General features: G+C 40.2%; 2 protein-coding genes across 3 annotated transcripts; both read right to left on the reverse strand.

Moving 5' to 3' along the window:
• Positions 1-81: 81 nt before the first annotated feature.
• Positions 82-9,976, reverse strand: LOC108698326 (mitochondrial ornithine transporter 1). Of its 2 annotated transcripts, none has more exons than XM_018229729.2 (7): positions 9,714-9,976; positions 7,924-8,000; positions 6,802-7,060; positions 5,456-5,596; positions 3,139-3,311; positions 2,875-3,033; positions 82-465 (listed from the first exon to the last, which is right to left on the reverse strand). In XM_018229729.2, the coding sequence occupies exons 2-7, from the start codon at positions 7,991-7,993 to the stop codon at positions 338-340; spliced, it is 930 nt and encodes a 309-aa protein (XP_018085218.1). In that variant the 5' UTR covers positions 7,994-8,000; positions 9,714-9,976; the 3' UTR covers positions 82-337. The 2 variants fall into 2 exon arrangements, with proteins under 2 accessions (XP_018085218.1, XP_018085217.1); XM_018229728.2 differs by lacking the exon at positions 9,714-9,976 and adding an exon at positions 8,704-8,857.
• Positions 9,977-18,079: 8,103 nt separating this feature from the next.
• Positions 18,080-26,269, reverse strand: nono.L (non-POU domain containing, octamer binding L homeolog). Its single transcript, NM_001087266.1, is given in 11 exon segments — positions 18,080-18,797; positions 18,883-18,995; positions 19,079-19,118; positions 21,757-21,859; positions 21,936-22,020; positions 22,172-22,368; positions 22,825-22,920; positions 23,040-23,341; positions 23,939-24,132; positions 24,212-24,353; positions 26,213-26,269. Coding segments are annotated over 10 exon segments (1,395 nt in total). The 5' UTR covers positions 24,348-24,353; positions 26,213-26,269; the 3' UTR covers positions 18,080-18,668.
• Between the last annotated feature and the right edge of the window lie 93 nt (positions 26,270-26,362).

The raw sequence follows: 26,362 nt of genomic DNA on the forward strand, positions 1-26,362 counted from the left end.
GAATAGATCCTTGGAAGCACTGAAAGGTTTGTCCGGTTTCCCTATAAATCTCAGCACCACCACACGCCTGATTGTATTCAGTTTCAAACATTTATTATACAAAAGTGATCAAGTTATGCCAAAACTGAAATATATATATAGAACTGCAATACAGAAATGGGGAGATCTTTCAAGGTATCAATACAATAAACTTACAACTGAAAAAGATAAATGATATAATATATAATAATTTGACGGATACGCTATAAGATAATGAAATTATTGCTGCTGTGAAAAAGGGCAATGGGATAAGACATGAAGAAATGTAAACTCAGTGCTGGGTGGACCCGAATACTGTTCAGATGGGGGCACAGCAATAGTCTGTTAGAGTCCTCTTGGTCATTTCGTAGGCAAGAAAGAGTGCGGCGTTGGAAGGAAAAGCCCTGACGACTGTGGGCATGAGTCCGCTGTATAGAGGGTAGAATCCTGCAGACACAGAAAAACAGCATGAGGGAAGCTATAAATAATTGATCAAGGATATGAAACACACGGTTGTGCTGTAACTGCACTCCCAGAAAAGCAAATCAACTTTATTATAGGCCACAGTGTTATCTAACGCAATTAAACAGGAAACCCAATACAGTATACAAGAGAGAACACAGTTATGCAGATAATCTCCAGCACATTTACTACAGCAGGAATGAGGTTTGTAAGATCATCAAGGCTCACATTCCCCTAGATCCCCTAAGTGGACTTCCAAGAGTATGGGCTCTGTAATTTCCATATCAGTGGTTAGATAATGTGAAGTTATGATATGAGTGATGCCACCTTTCTACCAACCTTATTAGTTATTAGGAAATGTTTCTAACGTGAAGTAGATCCATCCATGCTTGGGACCTGGGGTTCTCCAGACAAAGGATTTTACCGTAATTTAGATAACCACACTATATGTCTGCTAACAATTATGTAAACACTCAAATAAACCCAGCTGGCTTGTTCTGCCACCAATATGGATTCATGCAGCATAGTTATACTTTAGTACAAGGCACTGTTTTATTAATGCAGAGAAAAAGGAAATCACTTTTAAAAATGAGAATGGTTTGCTTAAAATGGGCTCTACAGGGATGTCATACCTATATATTAGCTCCAAGCACTGAGATAAAGTAAGTGTTTTACGGTAATTGTTCTTTCTATAGAAACATATTTTATGCACAGCCAGAACATGAAGTGCTTTTTCTTAATGTAGCAAGGTCCACCAAGGCATTTAAACAAGGCTAATGTATGTCCTACAATACAATAAGCCTACACAAGCAGAGATTATCAGAAACCTATTTATAGATTGGGGCCTTACGCAATAGCAAAATGTTTGCCCCCCTGTATCTAAACAATTACACTATATATTGGGTTTTAGGGCCAAATCAATGGCTGGTACCTCAACAGGCCCGGACTGAGATTCAAAATAGGCTGACATTTCAGTTATATACAGCCCCCCACCAGCCCACTAAATAGTGTCTTTGGCATCTTACAGTAGCTCCTCTGGTATTTGCCAGAATCCACAGATTGACAGTCTGGGCCTGTACCCCTACATTTGTATCACCTGTACCCCCCTGATGTCTACAGTGTACATAAGGAAACTTAGCTCAGCCCTTTATACTAGTAGTGTAGGGATCAGAATACCAGAACACCTAAAATTGTACAGATATAGGATTGGTTATCCAGAACCCCATTATCCAGAAAGTAGCCATCTCCTTATTCCCCTTTCTCTGTAATAATGAGACAGTACCTTGTACTTTAATCCAACTAAGTTATAATGAATCCTTATTGCATTTGTTAAATCATACATTTTGGAAGTAAAAAGAGGGACAAATTTTTTTTTCGCACATAGCGCAGTGAATTGTTTTGACCACACCCCTTTCTGTGGTCACACCCCCTATTTACCATGTTCATTTTACTAAATTTGACAGGTTATGAAAGTTTGAAAATATTTCTCCTTATCTAAATAGTTTTTTTGTGTCTCAAAATTGTTCTTATTTGCACCTGTTAGCTGTTCTATGTTCTCTGCTAAAAGCCAATAAAGTTAGAAACCTTGTTTCTTTTTCTGGCTGTTCAGTGCAGAGAAAATAGGGACTTTCCAGTACAAATGAGGGACTGCGTGTTGAGCTGTCAAAAGAGGGATTGTCCCTCCAAAAAAGGGACAGTTGGGATTGTCCCTCCAAAAAAGGGACAGTTGGGAGGTATGAAATGATTATATTTTAGGTATGGAGATTACAGAAGGACCCCTTATCTAGAAACTCCTAGGTCCCGTAAGCCCATACCTGTATAAATATCGTCAAAGAAAAAAAAAATGACACTATTATTTTCTTTTTTTAGTGCTTCAAGAGACTGGAGTTTGAATCGGAGAGGAGCTGCATAGAAAGATGAGTAATAAAATGTAGCAATAACTATACATTTGTAGCCTTACAGACAGGGTCGGACTGGGCCAAAGGGACACCCGGTTCAAACCCAGTGGGCCCCTGGGTCTTTTGGGCCTTTTCAGCCAAGAGCCTCTCCCTGCAATGCTGCTTACCTCCCTCCCTGATCCCAGCTCTCTTCCGGCACGCAGGAAACTGCAGCGGGGGCTGAAGGGGGTCCTGTAGGGGGGTTGCACCAGGTCTGCAGCCTCAGGGGCCCACACACCATCCCCTGGGCCCCCCCAGTCCGACTTTGCTTACAGAGCATTTGTTTTTTAGAAGGGGTCAGTGACCCCTATTGGAACTGGCAAGAGTCATAAGAAGAAAGCAAACAATTAAAAAAAAGATATCAAAAATATATAATGATGACTAGCCATTCTATAACATACTAAGAGCTAACGTAAAGGTGAACTACCCCTTTAGGCAAATATTAGTAAGCTCTTACCTTCAGTTCTCAAAATGTGAAGCAAGGAAACCATGAAGCCCTTAGAATGTGGGGCCGATGACAGAACCTGAATACGTGACTTAACAGAGTCCACCGGATAAACTGAAAGCCAGAAACAAGCCCCTCCCACACCGCCACTGACAGTCACAACTAGAGCACCTGTCAAAGCAGATGGAGTGTTAGCAAACACATCATTTAGTAAAAGATTTAAAGGGATGCAAACGTATCACCACCCCCCCATGGGACTTTTTTTTTCCCACTGGCCTGGGAGATCTTTGCTGCTTTGTCTTTGGCTTAGGATGTCGATGCTCAGCTCGTAGCCACCAAAAAAGAAGAAATATCCTGGAATCTCCCGCAGCCAAGTGCTGCTTAGACCACGAAATAGACCAGGGATGCCTTCTGAGCTCATTATAGCACGGACCACTGACCAAGGCGTGCTGAATACATAAAACATTGAAGAAGAAATCATTGGATCTTTGCAATTGCAGATATTTTACCAATTCTAAATTGAAATCCTTTTGGTTAGAATGATCTGATCTACTGCAGACCAGGTTTTGGTTACACTGCAGGACATCAGTCTAAAGTAAATGTCATTTTGCCCTCCTATGCAGCATCATCTAGTCCTTCGCTTAAAGGACCAGTAACATCAAAAAATTTAATTGTTTTAAAGTAATAAAAATATAATGCAGTGTTGCCCTGCACTAGTAAAACTGCTGTGTTTGCTTCAGAAACACTACTATTGTTAATATAAGTATGCTGCTGTGTAGTCATTGGGGCAGCCATCCAAAGGAGAAAAAGCTGAAGTTACACAGCAGATAGCAGATAAGCTCTGTAGAACATAATGTTATCTGTTTTCCATTAGTTATCCTGTGCCATATAGCCTTATTTTTCCAATTTCTGCAATTGCTACTCAGCAGCTTGTTTATATGAACTCTAGTAGAGTTTCTGAAGCAAACAGATCAGTTTTACCAGTGCAGGGCAACACTATGTGATATTTTCATTACTTTAAAACACTTTTTTATTTTTTGGTGTTACTGTTCCTTTAATATATACAGAGTAGACAAAATATTCTCAAAACAAAACTATATATTAGGCATGCATTGAATCCCAGCTTCAGTTCTGAATTCAGCCCAATCCAAGTCCCTGGTCAAACCCTTAAAATCACGTGACTCACGTGAATCCCTTATTTCCCCCCCCCCCTTGTCCTAATTTATCTATGATATATAGGTTTCAGATTCAGTTTAGGATTCTTGGTAGGTGTTGGTAGTTTTGGGTTCCAAGAGCAGGGATAGACTTCACCTGTTTATCCTTTATCCAATGTCTGCACTTTAGGATAGGCCTATATAATGATCTTTATAGTATTTGGGGTGCCAGAACTTTACTATATTATGTCCTTTGGGGATCAGTACCTACTGCTTCTCTATATGTTCTTGGGTTACCCCACAGTCCATGCAAGGCCGGATCTAGGCAGAAGAGGCATGTGCCTAGGGCACAAAGCTGGGAGGATGCCAGGTAAGTACTTACTCTGTCGCCTACCCCCTAGTCTGTGCCCATGTCCCTGACAGGGTTCTGCTCCCTTGCAATTGCACACCTGTTCGCATATGTAAATGCTTGTTCATGCACGCGTATATGCTGGTGTAGGCAGGAGGGGGGGTGGGGGCAATGTGGCTGGCTGGGTTGCTAAGAGTGCTGGACAGCTTGGTCCAGCACTGTGAATGTAATGTACTTTGGGTGCCAGAATCCATTTCCTCACATGGTATAATATGCTTGTAGTGACAGCATTCACTGCTCCCAGTTTAAATTATACTTGTGCTGTTAATACCCCTCTGCCTGCAGTGCCAGCCCCTCTCTCTATATAATGTGCTTACACTGCCAGTTTCTGCTGCCATGCACAGTAATATTCTTGGGATGTAGGACCCACTGCTCTAATCGTATATATGATGATATACTGATTCCATTAGCCACTTCTCTGTTGGTATAATGTTTTGGAGATGACATTTACAGTGTGCCAATAAACCATACTACCAATCACTTTGCAGCACCTGCCATATACTGTAAGTGTGCACTCCAAAATACAAAAAACTAAATTCATAAAACTCTTTCTCAAAGGTAAAGAAACTTTACCTGGTATTTAGCTTTTCAGCAGAAATGTAGTGACGGATGCCAGGTCTTATAACCTATACATAGCAACCAGCCATCTGTTGCTTACTTTATTTATAATATTGATATCATGCTGTCCTGAGTTATCAGGCTTTAAGCAAATGTTGCCGCCTGATCTTCTCTTTCTGCCCCCCCCCCCCCCCCCAGGCCTAAACATCTTCTGCTGCCTATGCTCCTGCCTATTATAGTGCCAGGCTTTATTTCCCATTGAAATGATAAAGGCACATTTTTGCTCTGGAGGAGTAATTTGTAAAAACAAAGGGCACTGAGCGCTGAAATCTGCTACAGGCCAAACAGACAAAATACATGTTCCCTTTCCCATTCTGGTAACCCTGCTTCTGCTCTATTCTCTGAGCTTGCCCCTCACTGTGCAACCTGGCCCCCTCACTGTGCAACCTGGCCCACTGCACAACACACTGACCTTTTTTGTGGTATGTCTTTGTGGCCAGACAAGCGCATCTCATGCTGTGTCTGTATTCGGCACTTTACAAGCTCTGTAGGACAAAGGGCCAAGGAGGAGAACACAGAAGCTAGAGAGCCTGCAGTTGCCTTGTGCCAGTCACTGAAGGGAGAGCAATATGTGAACAAACAATCAATGGCTATTGAGAGGAACTGAAACCAACTGGTCCAACACAAAAGGACAGAATGAATAAAGGTGCATGGGGCAACAAGCAAGCAGGACAGGGTAAAGGCGAACACAGGCCAGTGTTTTCATACAAGTTGGTCATTTTTGAACTATATGATCATTGTTCTGTGATTGGCTCCCTTTAAAAGGCAAATTACTTGGCTTGGATGCCAAAAGACAAAAACAGAGTGGCCAACAACACCTTTTGGAATTTGTGAAGCACCCACGATTAAATGGTGGTGGAATCAAACCACTTTCTATCACCAAAATTGCTATAATGGCAGAAATGACCAAATCATATCCAAACAGATGTACTTCAAGTACTGTCAATTATATACACGCTATCTTATATAGACATTCATTAGACAGTTCTAAAGGTAGATTTAACTTATTAAATGCTTAAAACAGTTATGTGTCTACATTTCGATTAGTAACATAAATTGGAGTTGTCATGTTTACTAACATTTTAAAGAGGTGGTTCACCTTTTAGATAATTTTTAGTATGTTACAGAATGGCTAATTCTACGCAACTTTTCCATTGGACTTTATTTTTCTTTATTATAGTTTTTGATGTATTCTTCTGCAGGCCCGTATTTGTGGAAAGGCCGCAAAGGCCCGGGCCTAGGGCGGCAGAATTTTGGGGGGCAACATGCCACCCAACCACACCCACATTGGTTTGGAAGCACTGGGAATTTGCAGGAGATACAATGGTTTTTAAAATTTCCTGTGCACCAATGCCCAGTACTCCGGAACCGATGCTATAATATTTGCCAATGAGCACAAAGGAAGGGGACAAGAAACAACAATGGGCCTATGGGCCCAGTGTATGTAAATCCGGCATGGTTGCGAGTGTCATTTGGACCCTAACAACCATACTGCTGAAACTGCTAATCGGAGAGCAACTGAATAAACAGCTAAATAACTCACAAATAATAAAAAAACGAAAAACTATTTAATATCACTCTCTACATCATGCTAAAAGTTAACTTAAAGGTATACAACCCCTTTAATTTGTACTGCAAGTCATTAAAGCATATTGGCAAAATCAGAAAGGGAAGGAAACAAGTTGGTAGGTGTTGAAGGAAGGGCAGAGAAAGAAAGCTCGGGGGTGATCTGGTAGATGTACATATAAGAATGTGCACCTGAGTTGTGATGGATCTTGCAAACCTAGGCAACTTGACACCAGACTCTGGCAGAAGCCATAACATGCAAACAGCACAGCATTTTCTGCTACATTTGCCAGAAGAGCAGGAGTGGTTCCATGATACAGACCACGTAGTCCCTCTGCGTGATATGTGCGCACAGCACAGTCCACAAACCCTCGGTACATAGTTGGGAAAGTCTGCATCTTTACCTTTGCGGTGTCAAATGGCTGCCCACTGACCACACAAGCCACGCCACCTACAGGACAAAGATGCCATTCATTACCTGCTGCCCCCCAGTGGTGTAACAGAAAACAGAATTCCCATTCAATCCTCCTAAAGGTAAATCCATAAAAATAAGTGAAAGCAAAAAATGAAGTCCATACTTCCCAACGTTTGAAAAATAGCAAGAGGAACAAAAAGATCTGCCGCACGTAGCGCAGCGAAATGTTATTGACCACGCCCATTGTATGGCTACATCCCTTAAGTACCACATTCATTTTACAAAATTTGGCAGGTTATGAAAAGTTTGAACACATTTCTGGGGGTTTTACTCTCAGGTTGTATGTGTTATTACAGTTTTGCTAATGTAGATGAATTTCCCTTTAACCTGCAAGTCCCAGTTACCCCAAGAGACCTGCTTATTGTAAATGGTATCTTTGCTTATCTTAAATAGTTACAAATGTATTTAAGTGCAGCTGCCAAGTATTCTGGGCTCTCTACCAAAAGCATCTTATTTAATTATATTTCAGAAACATTGTATCTTTTTCTGGCTGTTCAGTGCAGGAGATCAAACAGAAAGTCGGGACATTGTAGTAACAATCCAGAACAGCGGGCTGAGCTGTCAAAATCAAGACTGTCCCGAGAAAAAAAAGAGGTATGGATATCTATGAGCACTTTTATAAGTATCATTGTCAATGTTATTTCAAGAGTATAAAATACTCAGGGTGGTGTAACAAGAAGGAATCTGTCATCACGTATATACAGTTTTGGGACCTGGTAAGGGATGTAAATTAAATAAATAAATAAAAGCTAAATTTGGCATAAAGAGCTGATTGGTGTAGAACCCATGCTATCATACCTGGGCTGTAGACCTGTCATTGAAGAGAAAAAAGCACTCACCCATGGCACCTGATATCAGGTTAATTAGGATCTGCTTTAGGTGTGTGAGCTGAGCCTTTTCCGATGACATTTCAGCCCTGCTGAAAAATATGATGAATAAGTAGGAAGTCAAATTTGTCAGGCAGAATTACCTCTGCGTCCTTTAAAGTAGTGGTTCACCTTCAAGTTAATTTTAAATATGTTGTAGAATGTCCCATTCTAAGCAACTTTTGAATTGCTCTTCATTGTTTATTTTTAGTAGTTCTTTAATTATTTGCCTTCTTCTTAATCTTCCCAACTTTCAAATGGGGGACACTGACCCCATCTCAAAAACAAATACTCTGTAGGCCTACAAATGTATTGTTTTTGGTACTTTTTATTACTCATCTTTCTAGTCAGGCCCTCTCCTATTTATATTCAAGTCTCTTATTCAAATCAGACCATGATTGCTAAGGTAGTTTGGACCCTAGCAACCAGATTGTTGAAACTGCAAAATGAAGAGCTGCTGAATTAAAAGCTAAATAAACAAATGAAAACCAATAGCAAATGGTCTCAGAATATTACTCTCTACATCATGCTAAACGTTATTTTCAAGGTGAACAACCCCTTTAAATTGAGAGCCTTCATATTGGACAGATTTCATTTTCCTCTGCAGCAGATGAGCACTTCTAAGAACACCGTTGGAATGCCTTATTTACATATATATGACATATATCAGCTCTTCATTTGCAGCTTCACCAAACACTAATATTGTGTTCCCTCAATACATGTTAATTCTACAAGTGAAAAAAATACTCTTACCTGGAGATTTCTCTTGTGCAAGGGCCCTTACACACGGGCGTTTTTAATTGCGATCCCCTGCATTGCGCCATATAAGCGCCAAATGCAGATTAGGACGCAGCATGTTGCATTTCACCTGCGTTTGGTGCATACGTGCACCCCCCTTCAAAATAATTGACTCCGCCTACTCCTGCACTCCCCTGCGGCTGAACAAAGAAAGCGAAATGCAGGGGAGCGCAGGTAAAAATGCCAGTGTGTAAGGGCCCTTAAACAAGTCATTTGTAAGTGTGTACCTGTGGTTCCACCATACTAATGATTTGCTCACATTTCATGCTCTGTTAATTATTACCTGTTGTGCCAAATTGATCAAAGATAATTTTTTATTTCAGTAATTTTTCCTTTTTCAATTTGTCTTACATTTTTTGTATTAACTTAATGACAGCCATGCATTTGCTCATTTTATCAGACTGTATACTCAATGGCTGTTGAATGGACTTTGGGAGTTTCAACAAATCAAGATTCCCAGGTTGGACACAGGGTTGCCATTAGCAATACGGGGTCTTATGTTATTTAGATGGAAAGGCCTTATGTTAGTAGTAAACTTGGTGCCTGTGCCTACTGGGGAGTACACACTGCCAAGTAAAAGGGTCCCAACTTTAAAAAGTGCTTGTCTTCCCACCATGCCCCATTACACCCAAACCGCCACACTCCCAGGCAAGCTCTACTGCTTCATGGTATGCTTCTGTATTGTTACACTGCAACTCTCAGAACCCCGAACAAGCTATAGGTTGTCAGTGAGAGTTGTAGTTTATCAACAGCCAAATGTCAACAGGTCTCTAGATACTGAACTGGAAACATGGCCCCTGAAATGTCTGCGTAGCAGTTATATATTCTGTAATCTAAAGTGATCAAAAACAATGTGCAACATGCTCGGTTACATTAGAGGACTCAACTGGCAATAAAGAACAAATCTGGTTGTAATCATAACAATCTTGGGCAAAGCATGGGAAGGAGAGGGGGAAAAAGATGACCTTTCCTGAGGCTTCTGATGCAGGCAGATCACTGGAGTGTGGAGAGAGGTGGTAAATTGAATAATGATCTTCAGCTGGGCTCCACTGCAGTAAGCTCATCTACCAAAGATCAGCAGCCTTATTGTGCTTCTCAACTGCAATGTAGAGAACTGGTAGGCTCATCCTGATTCTGGGTTTCAGGGTAGAGAAATGTTAAGGCTCATGAACAGTCTGATGTCAGGAACCCAGCAATACTGAAATCACCTAGCATCACTAGTGTCTATCACAGGTATGTGTTTCCTATTCACAGGGCCGGATTTACATAGCGGGCGCCCCTAGGCCCACTGCTGTTCGTCACCCCTGTCCCCTCCCCTTCAATTGTGCACATACACAAATTTTCATCATCAGGTTGGGAGCACTTTGTATTGGCACACTATTTTATCTCATGATCAGCCCCAGAGCTTCCGAACCAATGTGGGTGTGGTTTGACTTCATGCCGCCCCCTAAAATCCTGCCGCCCTAGGCCTGGGCCTTGGTGGCCTTTCCACAAATCAGGGCCTGTCTATTCAATTGGCGGCTGGTGCACAGATGGGTATTTTAATTGCCTCAGTTCTCCTTGAGATAAAGGCAGCCACAGTAAATGCCCATGTGTCATTTACTTAAAAATATATCGAAATAGGGAAACCAGATCAGACTGCAGATACGTATAGAAAACTCATATAGCAGGGCTGTATTTCTTTTAAATACAAATGGTGCAGTCTAGTAAACCCCAAGACCGGAGCACAGTTGACATTGCACCAGCCTAGCGTTTCAGCTTGTCAATAGCAGCAATGATCAAGAACTTCAAACTTGTCACAGGGGGTCACCATCTTGGAAAGTGTCTGTGACACTCACATGCTCAGTGGGCTCTGAGCAGCTGTTGAGAAGCTAAGTTTAGGGGTCGTCACAAATTATCAAGCAGAAAATGAGGTTGGCCTGTAATATAAGCTGATGCTACAGGGCTGGTTATTAAATTCTGACGCTAATTGCACTGGTTTTTGTGCTGCCATGTAGTAATTATCTGTATCATATACTAATCAACCTCATTCTGTGACATTTCTATTCTATGTGTACTGTATATTGTGAGTGGGTCCCTAAGCTCAGTAACTGACAGCAAGCAGAAAAGAAGATGGGAAGCTCCAGGGGCATCTTTGAAAATACAAATTTCCCTGCTTAAGGGCTCTTATAGACAAGCGTTTTTAGCTGTGCTCCCCTGCGTTCCGGTTTCATTCGTTCAGCCGCAGGAGTAGATGGACTGAATTCATTTCAATGGGGCTGTAGCATGTTGCATTTTTCTTGCACTCTGCGCTTACATGCGTCCGTGTGAGTACAGCCCCATTGAAAAGAATTCAGTGCGTCTACTCCTGCACTCCCCTGCGGCTGAACGCATGAAACCGGAACGCAGGGGAGCGCAGCTAAAAAACGCTCGTCTGTAAGAGCCCTTAGGGATGTGGTTGCCTTGGGCTGATACAGAAGCCCAAAACATAACATTTCTAATCGACTTTTTTAGTTAAGCTTTAGTTCTCCTTTAAGGCAATCAGATCATGTAAAATCTGGACACAATTCTAGCATGTCCAGTTACAACAGATATTGTTTTATTTAAAGGAGAACTAAACCCCCCGGACCAAAACCCCCTAAACTACCTGCCATTGCACACTCCCCTCTCTCTCCATGCACTGTGAATCAGTTAAAAAAAACAATCTTCTTCTGCTACTTCTTATTTTTCCAGGGCTCAACACTGATCTGAACATGTTCAGTTGAAGCTGATTCCTGACTTGGCTTAAGTGTGCGTGCTCCCACCGGCTTTGTGACAAGATTGAGCCCCGAAAGAATACAAAGCGGCGGTAGATGGTGCCCTGGAGCTCCACTGCGCTGCTCTGCATTTTAGGGTAAGATTTTTTTTAAGGGTCTTTTTTTTTTTTTTTACTAATGCACAGTGCGGGGAGAGGGGGCAATGGGAGGCAGTTAAAGGGGGCTTTAGTTCCATTTTAAAAATAATCAGCCCAAGAGCTTGCATTTATTATAATTTTTTCTGATTTCATTATGATATTGTGAATGTTTGGTTACTCTATGTAGGGGAAACTTTAGGTTTTCTGCACCTCTAAACACGTATTGCCAGATATTTTTATTGATGAGTGTGCCCTCCATTTATCATTATTTTTGAAATGTTTGATGTCAGTTGATCTGGTTTGGCTTGGTGCAGTGATAATGGGCACAACCAGGGCCTTATTTATATATAGGCAGCAAAAAGCCTAGGGCAGCAGCTTTATACCGGCGTCCTCAGGTGCCTATATAATAGATTTTTTCCCCCCAGAAATCTCCCCAGCCACTGCTGGAGGCTTGCAAGCTGGGAGTGAAGGGTTATTGGACATGCTGTGGGCGGAGGTGATTACACAGAGGTGGTCAAACGTGTTACATCACTTCTTCAAACTTGGGAGCAAACATAGGTCCAGTGCTTGGGTGGCACCAGACCTACAGCTCTGGACACAGCCTGAACAATTGGGTATATTTTTCCCTAAGGCCAAGGTAGTCAGAAGCACTTCCCCTGCCAGATTTGAATAATGTCTATAAAGGTATGGGACCTATTATCCAGAATGCTCGGGACCTGCAGTTTTGCGGATAACTGATCTTTCTGTAATTTGGATCTTTATACTTTGTTTACTAGAAAATCATGGAAACATTAAATAAACCCAATAGGCTGTTTTTTTACTTCAATAAGGATTAATTAAATCTTAGTTCAGATCTTGTACTGTACGTGAGTACTGTTTTATTATTACAGAGAAAAAGGAAATCAATTTTAAAAATCTGAATTATATGGATAAAATGGAGTCTATGGGAGACTGCCTTTCCATAATTCGGAGCTTTCTGGATAACAGGTTTCTGGATACCATACCTGTACTACTTTTCTCTATTCATCTCACTCCCAAAAACCTATAAAGAAGAAATGCTATGATCCAGGATGGTGAGAACAGAACACATTTCTCATATTTTTGTGTCATATTTTGTGTTTTTCTCATTTGTTTTTAGTGTCTTTTCTCCTGAAGACAAAAAAAAAAAAAATAGTAATGTAGATGGCTGGTTCCATCAAGCCTGTCTGTACCCCAGTGGTTCCCAACCAGTAGCTTGCGAGCAACATGTTGTTCACCAACCCCTTGGATATTGCTCACAATGGCCTCAAGGCAGGTGCTTATTTTTGAATTCCTGGTTTAGAGGCAAGTTCTTTTTTTATAATAAACATTTTTATTATTTTCTGTTAGCAGGGAAGAGGTACAGAAGAGAAGGGGGGAAAGTGGTATCCAGATAACACATCAAGATTCATATGCCATCTGCAGTATCGACATTATGGTTACTGTATCAAGGTAATTTAAGCAGATGTACATCTAACCAGGGGTTCCATGTTTTCGGCAACCCGGCCGGTTTGGAGGCAAGTTTTAATTGCATAAAACCAGGTGTACTGCCAAACAGAATCTTCTGTAGACTGCCAGTCTATGTAGGGGGTACCAAATAGCCAATTACAGCCCTTATTTGGCATCCCCAGGAAATGTTTCATGCTTGTGTTGCTCCCCAACTCTTTTTATACTTCATTGTAGCTTACGGGTAAAAAAGGTTGGGGACCCGTGCTGTAACCTCTCCAGAAACAAAAGTAGCATTCATTAGTAGACTCACTAAAGGTAACACCAAAAAATTAAAGCGTTAGGAAACCCTGTGTTTAGTGTCATCATTTGAATTGCCATTTGTCCCCCTCCTAGACCGCTATTTTTTTTTTCTTGCAAAATACCTTCTGTGAAGCTTGTATTCCTTGCGTACAGGTTATCTCTGCATTTGATGATAGCATCCACCATTTTGGACCGGATCGCGTCACCATCCTTGGACTTCCTGTTATTTTTTGCGTATGTGTGAAGATTTTAATCGTGTACCAGTAGGTGTGGGGTTTTTTTTTATGTACCGTGGAAAAGCTCTCTTAAATGCCTTAGTGTTACTGAAGTGCGCAGAATCGCTGGTCTTGGTCTTACTGCAAGACAGTTGCACCATGGGAGTTTCTTTTAGTACTCGTTTTTTTCATTAACAACGCTGGAGATCTAACAAATGTCATTACCTACATCGGTCTTTCAGCAAAGGCAGAAAACAAAAAATGTCTGCCCTTTAAAAAAAATATGCATCTCTAGTTAGACTTTCCTTGTCCTTTAAAGTGATTCAGATATTATGTACTGTTGTACATGTGTACCTTGCACTGATAAATCTGGTGTTTGCTTTAAAAATACTACTGTATATAAATAATATTAATATATATAATTTTTTGATGTTATTGGTCCCTTAAGCTAATTTATTTATAATGATATCACAGTTTTCTCATAAAAGGTTCTTCTGACAGGAGATGCCAGAAGAAAGATGAAGTAGGTTCAAATGGGATGAGGCAAATACAAAGGGATAAACTACAGGGGAGATTGACCCACAAAATCTTGTCACACAACGGCTCAAGATTTTGTAGGATCCTACAAAATCTGATCCCCACGACTGTAATGCAAGTTAAATGGTGTGTTTCAATGATAAGAAAAATAAGACACCATGAGATTTCATCTTGAGGGATGCAGACGTAGTATGAGATCAGTCCATTATATTTTGTCCCACGTGACTACATCCAACTTGTGGGATGCATTCCCATGTAGTTTAGTCCTAAGTAGGTACTATTGGCTTTCTAGATGGTTTTACTTTTACTCAAATCTAGTTAATAAGGGGATCCATTGCCAGTCTCTTCTTTAGCAATGCCAACAAGGCAGAGTGCTGGTTTTTAGGGATGTATGTGTAATCAGCTGCTAGAAGAAGAGGGAGACTTTGGAGTTCCCAGTGGAGGGAGGGATCATAGTCTTATAGTGGTATCCATATAGTGTTAGTCTAGAGCAGGGCTGTCCAACTGGTGGCCTGTGACCCCCCCCCCCACCTACCTGCTGTGTTTGTTTACCATGTGTAAGCTTTAAAGGGTATAACTACAGAGATTAACTGGCCCCTGCATTGTTTAAACCTCAAATTCAGACCAATGCCTTGTATTGTTCACACCTGTGATCCTGCCTGCATTTTGGCCCTCGCTACCACAGAAGTTGGACAGCACTGGTCTAGAGCCTCAGCCCATTGTCCCCATACCTTTTCATATTTTTGGGGGCACCCCTGCAATGTAGGAGAGTTGTATCAGAGGGAGAAGGGCTCAATTAAGGCTGAGTCATCTAAGTGTTGGGTGAGAATGTGCCCTCCATTGGAGGATACACTTCCTAGAATAAAACAATAAGGTTTGATAAAGAATTTGTTGCAGATTCAAAAATAATATCATCCACACAACCAAATAGGCATACCTTGGTGTAAGTATTATAGGTGGGGATATTGCGTTCTAAATATAGCCTAGGACCTGTTCCTAAAAGTGTAGGAATCCAACTTATTTTGTTCAGCATTGAGATTCGGGCAAATGCAAGAGCGTGGCCAAACCAAATCCGCACGCTATATAACTTGAAAAAATGGGTGCTTTGCACATATCAGGTATTTCCACCCGTGTGGTGGCTTTTCTGGCTTAGAATGGTTTCGTTTTCGGCCAAATCCGTAACCCTGGATTCTGGGATTCACCTAAACCCTGAAATGCACGGCTTGGTACATGCCTATTGGTTTTTAAAACTTTTCTTTGGGGCTTCCCACAGAAACTACAGCGTTTGAGAGGTCAAAAGATCCCTACCATTTACTGCTTTCTTAAGCCCGGATGAGATCACATCTCAAATATTACCTCACTGATGTACTTGATTTTCTTGCTTTAATTAAAAAGGGCTTCCCACACTTAGCTTCCAAGCCAATAGAGGGGATATCCAAGGATAGAATCAGTGATTAGTTGAAGACTCCTACAGAGTTAAACTGGACAACCTTCAAATGAGAAGAGACTATGATCTGCAAGGCCAATACTGAATGAAAAGGTTTTATCTGCCACCGTACCTAGACTAAAATGATTGTCGTGTTCAACAGTGGAAATTTGCCGTTATAGGGATGCACCAAATCTGGAATTCGGTTCGGGATTCAGCCTTTTTCAGCAGGATTCGGACAAATCCTTCTGTCTGGTTGAACCGAATCCTAATTAACATATGCAAATTAGGGACGGAAATCATGTGACTCAGAAAACAAGGAACTAAAAAATGTGTTCCCCTCCCCACCCCTAATTTGCATATGCAAATTAGGATTTGGGTCAGTATTCAGTGCATCCCTACTTGATTACCCAGTCCATTTCTTCCAAGATATATCTCTCTATGGTCAATACATCCAGTTAATAGTATTTTTTGATCAGTATGTTAATTTTGCATAGGTCTAATGCTGTTTGCTAACCACCGAGGCGCTTTACAAATCAAACCCCTTTTTTCATCTTTCCTATTTCTGTGGAATGTATTCAAGTTATTATAGCTCATTTACAATATGTGCAGCCAATCAGCAATTAGTGTTGATTAACCTTCTACCAATAGTACTTATAACAGATTTATCTAGTCTCCCCAGTACATAGAAACCAGTTAAAGTGATACTGACACTAAAAAATGAATTTTAGCACACGAATGTACATTAAATGTTACCTATAGGTCATGTTGATCATTTTTTGCTGAGAGGTTTGTTTTTGTATATAATTGTTAGTTGAACTTCCTAAGCCTGACTCTCTGACTTTGCCAACCTGACTGTCCCATCTCAGCCTGTTACAGATTCTAATGCCAACGGACTCCTGCTGCATAAATATGGCAGCCCCCTCATACAGGAACATGGGGGATCAGACAGGTAATGTAAAAGCAGCATGCAAATACTTTATGGCAAAGTTAGAAGTAGCTTGCAAAGACAATATTATAATAGATGTAAAAAAAAGTTTAATTTCAGGTGTCAGTATCTCTTTAACCAGGATTTGATTGATGACTTATTTTTTTACCATCTTATTCAACACTGCCAGCATTGCTTTCCTTTCATGGTAGATTTCCCATAATTTTCCTAGTTTTGGTTAAGTAGTTATTTTTTATTATTCATCTTTCTATTTCAGCTCTCTCCTATTCCAGTCTTATTCAAATCAATGACCCTAGCAACCAGATTGCTGAAAAAAAAAATTGATGAAAACTGGAGAGCTGCTGAATAAAAAGCTAAATAACAAAAACAAATGAAAAACTATTGCAAATTGTCTCAGACTATCACTCTCTACATAATACTAAATGTTAATTTACAGTTGAATAGGGTTGCCACCTGCCCTGTATTTTATTATCACTCCAACTTGCAGTAAAGAGTGATTGAAGTTTATCAGAGCACAAGTCACATGACCAGGGGCAGCTGGGAAATTGACAATATGTCTAGCCCCATGTCAGATTTCAAAATTGAATAAAAAAAAAATCTGTTTGCTCTTTTGAGAAATGGATTTTAGTGCAGAATTCTGCTGGAGCAGCACTATTAACTGATTCATTTTTCCCCATGACAGTATCCCTTTAACCTCCCTCATAAAGACCTTCTTCTATCAAGTTAAGGGCCACTAACACCATAACGTGAAAATGTTGTATACATGTTCAGAGGTTTGTCCAACACCTGCCTATAATATATTCAATACATTAGAGGTCTGGATGCCATGAATGAAAGGCGACTGCCATACAGTTAAACATGTGAAGGTTTAGGAACCTCTAGCCAAGTACATATTTAGTTATTTTTGTAAGTGAATAGGAAACAGCTACTGCAGGAATCTGCAATTTTCAAAACGCTTACAAAGAGATTATGCAGATTGTTTGGGACTTGGGGTTTTCTGGATAAGGGATGTTTCTGTAACTTGCATCTTTATACAAGGTCTACTTAACCGAATAAGATTGTTTCCCCTCTAACAAGAAGGATTCATTATATGTTAGTTGGGATCAAGTACAAGGTACTGTTATTATATAGAAAAAGGAAATGCATTTTAAAAATCTGATCTTATTAAAATTAGGGATGCACAGAATCCACTATTTTGGATTTGGTTGGATTCAGCCAAATCCTGAACTAAATCCTGAATTCGGTGCATCCCTAATTAAAATGGAGTCTATAGGAGATGGCCATCCCATAATTCAGAGCTTTATGGATAACTGGTTTTCAAGATAACAGCCCTCATACCTGTACATTAAAGTAATTTTCACCTGCTAGAACATAAAGCTTTATTGGTAATGAACTGTGTATTTTTTTTTCACTACACCTGTACAATTGGAATGTGGATATATTTTGACAGCTTATTTATTACAAATCTTCAGTTGGTATTATCTGCAGTGATTCAGAGTTCAAAGATGGAGTTACTGACTTTCAGATGATTTAAAACGTCATGACAAGATATTTAGCAAAAAAAAAAAAAAAAAAAGACTTAAAATTCCATTTTTATTTGTCAACTGTTACCACATCTTAGATATCCAGAGAACCATTAAGTTCCCACCACCATTTTGTGGATGAGAAAAAAAAAAAATATAGGCATGAAACAAGGGAAGGTGTGCCAACAGCAGAGAACACATGAATTGGGTTAATAACCCTATATTATTCAAACTGACAGGCCTCAATCCAGTCAGGAAAAAGCCTTACAATGTACGTAAAAAGGCATGGTCCAGAATAGAATTTAAAAAAAAAAAAAAAATAATAAAGTTACAAAAGCACATAAAAACAGGTCTCAGGCTGAAGTCTGGGCAGAAACATTTCCAATTTACAACAAAGATTTAGGCTGCATGATAGAGAAAACGGACAGTATACTACGACTGGGTGATTAACTATCAACATCTCTATTTAAAAGGCGCCATTAAAAGAAATGTGTCTGCTCAGTATTCCAGAGTGGAAAAAAAAAAAAGAAATTAAAAAACAAGTTTTGGAACCAGTCCATCTGCACTAGAGACTGACCTCAAACCTGAAATCTACCAATACAAAAAGTCTTACTAGCCTTAAACCGCAAAATTAATATCGCCGACGTTTGTTGGGACCAAAATCAGCCCCTGGAGCACCCCGGGGAAAGGCGGGTGGGTTGGCTCCACCAAGACCTTCTATGTTGGGGGCTTGCCCAAAACGGTCGTTTGGAGGGGATGTCTAAAGGGAAGAGGAAAAAACAAAATCGATTGTCAGTCAGTAGAACCAGTTTCAGTAAGTGGGCAAATGAAGAGGAATCACTTACCATTCCAATTGCTGCTGCTTCAGGCATCATTGCACCAGGTCCAGGGGTAGCCGCAGCACCACTTGCAACATTACTGTTGCCCAGCGAAGCCCTATTATTCAATCCCATTGCGCCTAAAGAGGAAAGCGATTACCCGAGGTTTAAGTAGTTACATAGCAGAACAAACAGCAATGAGGAGTTCAGTCTTAATACATACCTGGCATTGCCATCTGTGCCATTCGTAAGTCAGCTTCCCTCTGTAATAAGATTAAAATAAATTAGAACTCTCTTGATCTACTAAAAATAGTCACATCTGACCTATACATAACTGAATTACTAAAATAGGAAACATTGGAACAGTATCAAAAAATAATTGTTTAAAGTAATAAAAATATAATGCAGTGTTGCCCTGCACTGGTAAAACTGCTGTGTTTGCTTCAGAAACATTTATATTGTTTATAAATAAGCTGTTGTGCAGCAATGAGGGCAGCCATTCAAATGAGAAAAGGCTCGGGTTACACAGAAGATCGCAGCTCTGTAGAAAATAATGGTGTTATCTGTTATCCACTATTTGACCTGTGCCATATAGCCTTTTTCCAATTTCTGCCATTGCTACACAGTAGCTTTTTATATATAATTTAGTAGTGTTTCTGCAACAAACAGCATTTTTACCAGTGCAGGGCAACCGTACATTATATTTTCATTACTTAAGAACACTCATTTTTTGGAGTTACTGTTCCAGTCACTGGATAGAGACCTATAATCTGGCATAAAAACTGCAATGTTTTATTTTCTGGAATGGTACATTTTGGGCTTTACACTAGAGCTGGATGACAAAGCTGATCCCAAGGCTCAGGTTGCAGCCCATATCTGGTTTTCCCTCCAGGATGTCAAATTATTTTGCTCCAGTCATTCTACCATTACAAGCCTAGTGTGTAGGTTTTAACTAAACTACACTTTTTATTTTCAGATGCGCAAAAAGCTCAGTTTTAGTATCAGACCATAGAACCAAGTTGCAGCTGTTAGTTACGAAATGTAATTTTGCCACTCAGAACAGCAATTTGTGAGGCAACAGCCGCAGACTCTACAACATAAACTAACTCCTTCAAAGGTCTCTTGGTGGCCTCCCATCACTAGTTTTCTTGTATGGAGACTCAATTTTGATGAACCACCTCTGCATGATTGATTTAAATGTACTCCAAGGTATATTTTTCATATATTTATACAATGTTCTTTTAGTAACATTTGCTTGTAGTTTCTTTTGTCTTCATGGTAAATTATACAGTCAGAAGTTTTACCTTCCCAATGTACATTACCAATACTTGAATCCCCTTCACTATACACTGGTGAAAAAAATGGCTGCACCATTAAGGAGTCATTAAAGGGATACTGTCATCGGAAAACGTTTTTTTTTCAAAATGCATCAGTTAATAGTGCTGCTCTAGCAGAATTCTGCACTGAAGTCCATTTCTCAAAAGAGCAAACAGATTTTTTTATATTCAATTTTGAAATCTGACATGGGGCTAGACATTTTGTCAATTTCCCAGCTGCCCCTGGTCATGTGCCTGCACTTTAGGAGAGAAATGCTTTCTGGCAGGCTGCTGTTTTTCCTTCTCAATGTAACTGAATGTGTCTCAGTGGGACATGGGTTTTACTATTGAGTGCTGTTCTTAGATCTATCAGGCATCTTGGGTTAGGGAGCTGTTATCTGGTTACCTTCCCATTGTTCTTTTGTTTGGCTGCTGGGGGGAAAAGGGAGGGGGGTGATATCACTCCAACTTGCAGTACAGCAGTAAAGAGTGATTGAAGTTTATCAGAGCACAAGTCACATGACAGCTGGGAAATTGACAAAATGTCTAGCCCCATGTCAGATTTCAAAATTGAATATAAAAAAATCTGTTTGCTCTTTTGAGAAATGGATTTCAGGGCAGAATTCTGATGGAGCAGCTCTATTCACGGATTCATTTTGACAAAAAAAAAAAAAAAAGTTCCCCCATGACAGTATCCCTTTAAAGTGGGTGCATTATCTGTGCGGTTACTTTTCAAAAGTAACTCAATAAAAGCACTTTGCAGAAATTTGTTTTTACTTTAATATGGAAGGCTCTTGGTAATCAGTGCCAGAAAAACACAAGTTTAAAGTGTTTGCAATATTCAGTAAAGTTTTAGTATTAATAGGTTAAAGCAGGCTCTGCATTCCAGCTACTGTTCAGTATAGCTAAACAATTATTCTATTTTCACCATATTCTACCCACTACTACAGTATTACACTGGGGGGGAATTTAAAAAAAATTAAAAAATTGCCTTATGGAAGCAATGGGGCTCATTTATCAACACTGGGAAAATTTGCTTATGGGCAGTAACCCATGGCAACCAAGCAAATTCATTGTTTTACTTGCAGCTGGCTTCAAAAAGCTATCACTGATTGGTTGCTATAGGTAACTGCCCGCAGGCAAATTTGCCCAGTGTTGATAAATGAGCCATAATAAGTTGAATACTATCCCTTTTCCAAGGGATACAGATTCACCACTAAAACATAAAGAACCATGAGAAGAGAATCCAAACTGTAAAGGGAAGAAAGCCTATCTTCCAAATTTGTGTACATTTCAGTTCATCTTGGTCACCTTCTTAACATTCAAGATGGCAAAGCAGTGTGCAGGGAAGCTTCCATTGTGTTCCTAGATCATCAGTATGCACCCCAATCTAATGCAGTCCCCACTGGCTCTATCATGGCCCAGTAGCTAGGTGGTAAACACTGATTCATATCATGAAGTTGTAAATTAGTTTCTCAAAATGGTTAAATAGACCTCAACTGGTTTAAATCATCTGTCACATCTTGTTAACCCCACTATTTTTTATAGTAATTTATAAACAATATTATGCCAGTTTTAGACTCACAGCATCAGGGTAGCTATTTTTGAAACCTTCTTGCTGACGTCTCAACATCTCCTCTTGTTGTCGGCGGGTCTCTTCCTCACGCCTCCTGCGCTCCTCCTCATGTCTATAGAGATAGTACAATTAACCTACTAGTTTCACATTTACATGCAGAGTATATGCAGAATTTCCTTGTAATATACCTGATCTCGATTTGCTTGCGTTTCTGGATTTCTTGATTGTGTAGTTCTTCCATTCGGTGGAGCTCTTCCTGACGTCTCATTAGATCTTAAATAAAAATTGGTCAGTTATGGGCTTATAGCCATGGGTGTTTACAGTAAACCCAAATTGTATTTTAAGAACTTTTTTGGATACAAGTTTCTCCATAATACACAGCAGTATAACACAAAAGTTAAATAATTTATACATATGGTCTCACCTTGACGCATAAGCATAACCTGGTGCTCATGTCTTGCTGCTTCCATTTCGATTTCCATCTTCTCTTGGGCTTCCTTTATGTTCCGATCCACTTGCTGTTGCTGTTGTTTCTCCATATCAATAAGGGCTTTCCAGCGCATTGCATATTCGTATTCAAAAGAACCAGGCTGAGCAAAGCGAGGAGGTTGCTCTCTCTCCCTGGAATCAGAGGGGGAAAAAAAAACCTTAGTAGAGAACGCACCTGTATAAGTGCAATTCCAGCTAAGTGACATTGTACGATCAAAGTATTGGGTGCAACATCAATTAGAATCCAGAGATGTGGATGAACGGAGGGCACACCATACAATCAGATATTTAGCAAAAATATGCGATGGAGAATTTTTTAAAACAGTAAGATTTTTTTGATACCACCTGAGTCTATACTTGAAAAATTATTGAGTGCATAACCTATTGTATGGTATATCAATTAGAATCCAAGCAGTACTTCTTAGCAATATCCAGAGATTGAGCAATGTAGCCAAAAGTAAAGCTTTATTTCATAGAAAAGAAAAACCTGCGTTTTGGTAGGTCAAATCTTCCTTCAAAAACAAAAAAAAAAAAAACACTACTTCACAACACCAATATCATTTTATTAAAATTCAGCAAGAAACATACTTGTGACACATCTGATTCTTGACTAGCAGTTTGTCAGGCAAACCCTCCTCGTCATCAAGTTGGTCCATGGGCTCTACGGTTATAGGACGAGGAAACCTGCAAAAAAAATATATAAAATAAGTCAAATCTTATCTACGGATATGAAGAAAATATGGATTCAACTTTTTTACCCTCTACAAAACTGCCAACTTTAAGTGGCCTGACAAAATACTCACGCAGTGAGAAGATAGGCACCGTCTTTACAGCGGTCTAGAGCTTTCCGCGCAGATGGCTTTGATGCAAACTCCACAATTCCTTTTCCGGTGGACCGTCCACGGTCATCAACAATTACTACTGCCCTCTCAACTTGACCAAACATGGAGAAGGCCTCCTCAAGCAGCTCATTTGACACAAACTGAGGGATGTTCTTAACAGACAGTGCAGCACTATGGCAGGCAAACCTCACACGTAATTGCTTCCCACGTAGAGGCAGGTTATCCAGCTCTGCTTTGGCTATCTCTGCCAGTGTACGTGTTTCCTAGACGAAAAAAAAAATATATTTTTTTTTAGTTATGCCACAAAGTACAGTGCTGTTACAATACATATTTGAATAGCCAAGATCTGCATAGTCAAAACATGTCCTGCTTAGGTCTACACTGTTTCAGAAGATTGGGTGACGGTATGCAAGACTATGCATAAAACACTTGTAGGTTCTTTTTTTTGGCAAGCACATCACCTGGCAATCTATATTTTTTGCCAAATCAGAGGTAGGTGCTAGGTTCTCTTTTTTTACAGAAGCTGGAAGGACAGCACACGGTTATTTACAAACTAAAACATTCCTACAGTGTTCTCTAAAATAATATTCAAAAGGTGGAACAGGCACATGTATTTATTGATGTTCCTCCCTTATGACTCAATTCTTTCTACCTAACATATTTTATCCAGAAGAACCCAGCCTATTTTAAACCACACAGGACAAGAATCTTGTCATTTTCTGAGTTGCCATGATCAGTCACCACATGGCATTTTCAATAGCTGAAGGAAATGCTAGATGAGCAAATAAAAATAAAAAAACAAAAAAACATCTGAGGAGCTCAAGGATTAATTGCCTCTATTCACAGCATGCTAAACATACCAGTCTAATGAATCCAAAACCTTTGTCCTTGTGGATAAAGATCTCTCCTGCCTTGCCAAATTTTTCAAACAATTTACGCATTTCTTCCTCAGTAACATCCGATGGGAGATTACCCACAAACAAGCGGCTTCTTTGAGTGAAAGTCTTTTCACTAGGTTTACGGAAATTCTTCAGATCAATTGTGACACCTTCATCTAAATAACAGGGAACAGGTCAGAAAAAAAAAAAAAATCACATAAAAACCACTTAATACTACAAAAGGACCACACTCACTGGGGCTAGTAGCCTGCTGTCCATTGGTGGGTGAAGTGGTTTCTGGCTGCTGCTGCTGGTGGTGTTGTTGTTGTTGCTGCTGTCTCCGGGGTGTATGATTCTGCTGTTCCATCCTGTACCCTCTGTTTCCCTGCATGTTTCACTGTAAATGAATTAGCCAATAGTAAGAACATAAGCTGGTTTTAATTAGGGATGCACCGAATCAACTATCTTGGATTCGGCCAAACCCCGAATCCTTCGCAAAATATTTGGCCGAACACCGGACTGAATCCTAATTTGCATACAAGAAATTACTTCCTTGTTTTGTGACAAAAAAAGTCATGCAATTTCCCTCCCCACCCCTAATTTACATATGTAAATTAGGATTTGGTTCTGCCGGGCAGAAGGATTCAGCCGAATCCAGTTGAAAGGAAAAATCCCAAATTCTGTGCATCCCTAGTTTTAATATAAATACTTCCAGTAAACACATTGAAAAAGGAAAACTTCAACAATCCTCGGCATAGGTAAGAGCTTATATTGAAGCCTAACCTCATCATATCTTTAGTATGTAGGGACCATGACAAAAAATTCTACCCCAAAGTAGACTGAAACACACCGCTTGCATTAAAAGTACATGCAGAATCATTTAATATTTACTTTACAGTTAAATGAGCAGGGTATATACAAGATGAAATCCAAGCCCAGCAGCTATTTACCATCCAAACATTCATTATTAGCATTCAATGAGAGGTAGCTGCACTCGCAGGTCTTATATCAATAAAAAGCGTATAGGGACAAACTACATAATATAAATGAAGAAAAAATATATATATTTATTTTCCCTAGTGTCAAACAATGCAAATCCTAAATGTACCAAAATGTGTTGCAGAAAGCATGATCAATCCGCAAATTACCATTGCGCTATATTCCAATATGATAATTTCCCCCTAAGAATAGAATCCATGTATCTGTCTGTTGAACAGAGCCCTCCTTCAGAATATTTGGATGGTCACGGATCTTATTCACCTCCCTCCCAATAGACAGCATATGGCTATTTGTGGGAAACAAAGGGGGAGTGATATTTTGGATGGCCCCTATTGTTTGTAAGAGGTAAAATACTTAGGCTGCCCGACTTCTATTGCACTTTAAAGGACAAGGAAACACTTAAAATGAATAACGTTCATGTGAAAGGGCATTGTAATAATATAACTTAAGCACTTCCAAATCTCCTCCTGTGTCCAAGCATGCCCAGCAGCTCGCTATGAAGAAGCTTGTCCTTGTCACATCCTCTGAATCGACGTTCCAGAGACAAAGCCCAAGACTACCCACATGCGCAGATGCAGTGGTCTGAAAGACGATTATGGGGCATTCTTTGCAGAGGTCGAGTTAACAGACGTCAGCAGAGAAAACACGCACTCAAGGGGTATTGCTTCCAACAACTGGGGGGGGGGGGTCCCTTGTCCTTTAAGGAGTTCAGGGCCTAGTTACTAACACATACAATAAGCAGTTGCCATAGTTTTGAGATTGAGATCTTTACATTACACTATAAAACACCTCCTGAGTCAACACCACAAGACCCCCCAGCATTCACAATACCCCCCTAGCACTCACAATCTTTTTTCTATAATTGCCCCAGATAGAGACAAAAATAACACTATTCCATCAATTTTTCTCTCTATTCAGGAAAATAAATGGTGTTGTGGATAAGCTACATGATTCCCCCCAAACTGAGGCTTCTGCTGCCCCTCCCCCCTCCTGGCCGCACACTCCATTTTATAGGAGGCCAATACAATAAATAGAGGGAAGAACAGCCAGTGGCAATACGCAGGTTCTCGAGTAAGGAAGCTAAAGCAAGAAGTACAACGTAGACCACGATATAAGCAACCCCATATTCAATTGCTATCAAAACATCCGAAAGTAAAAGGCAACAAAATGCCGCAGCACCACGCGGCGCTACTCCTATCCCCCCCGCATTAAACCCCAGGCCTTCCCTTGCTCACCACCCCCAAATCCCCATTATACCCTTTTCTGATGTCCTCACAGCAGCAGCAAAGAACCTCTTTATGAACAATCTCGGCGACCTCCCGCGCAGCAAAAGCAAGCTCGTGCCCGGCGGAAACGGCAAACAACCAAGCCTAATGGACGCCGTCTTAAACTTTACTCTCATTGGTC

Source organism: Xenopus laevis, chromosome 8L (genome assembly GCF_017654675.1).
Source record: "Xenopus laevis strain J_2021 chromosome 8L, Xenopus_laevis_v10.1, whole genome shotgun sequence".
NCBI classification, from domain to species: domain Eukaryota; kingdom Metazoa; phylum Chordata; class Amphibia; order Anura; family Pipidae; genus Xenopus; species Xenopus laevis.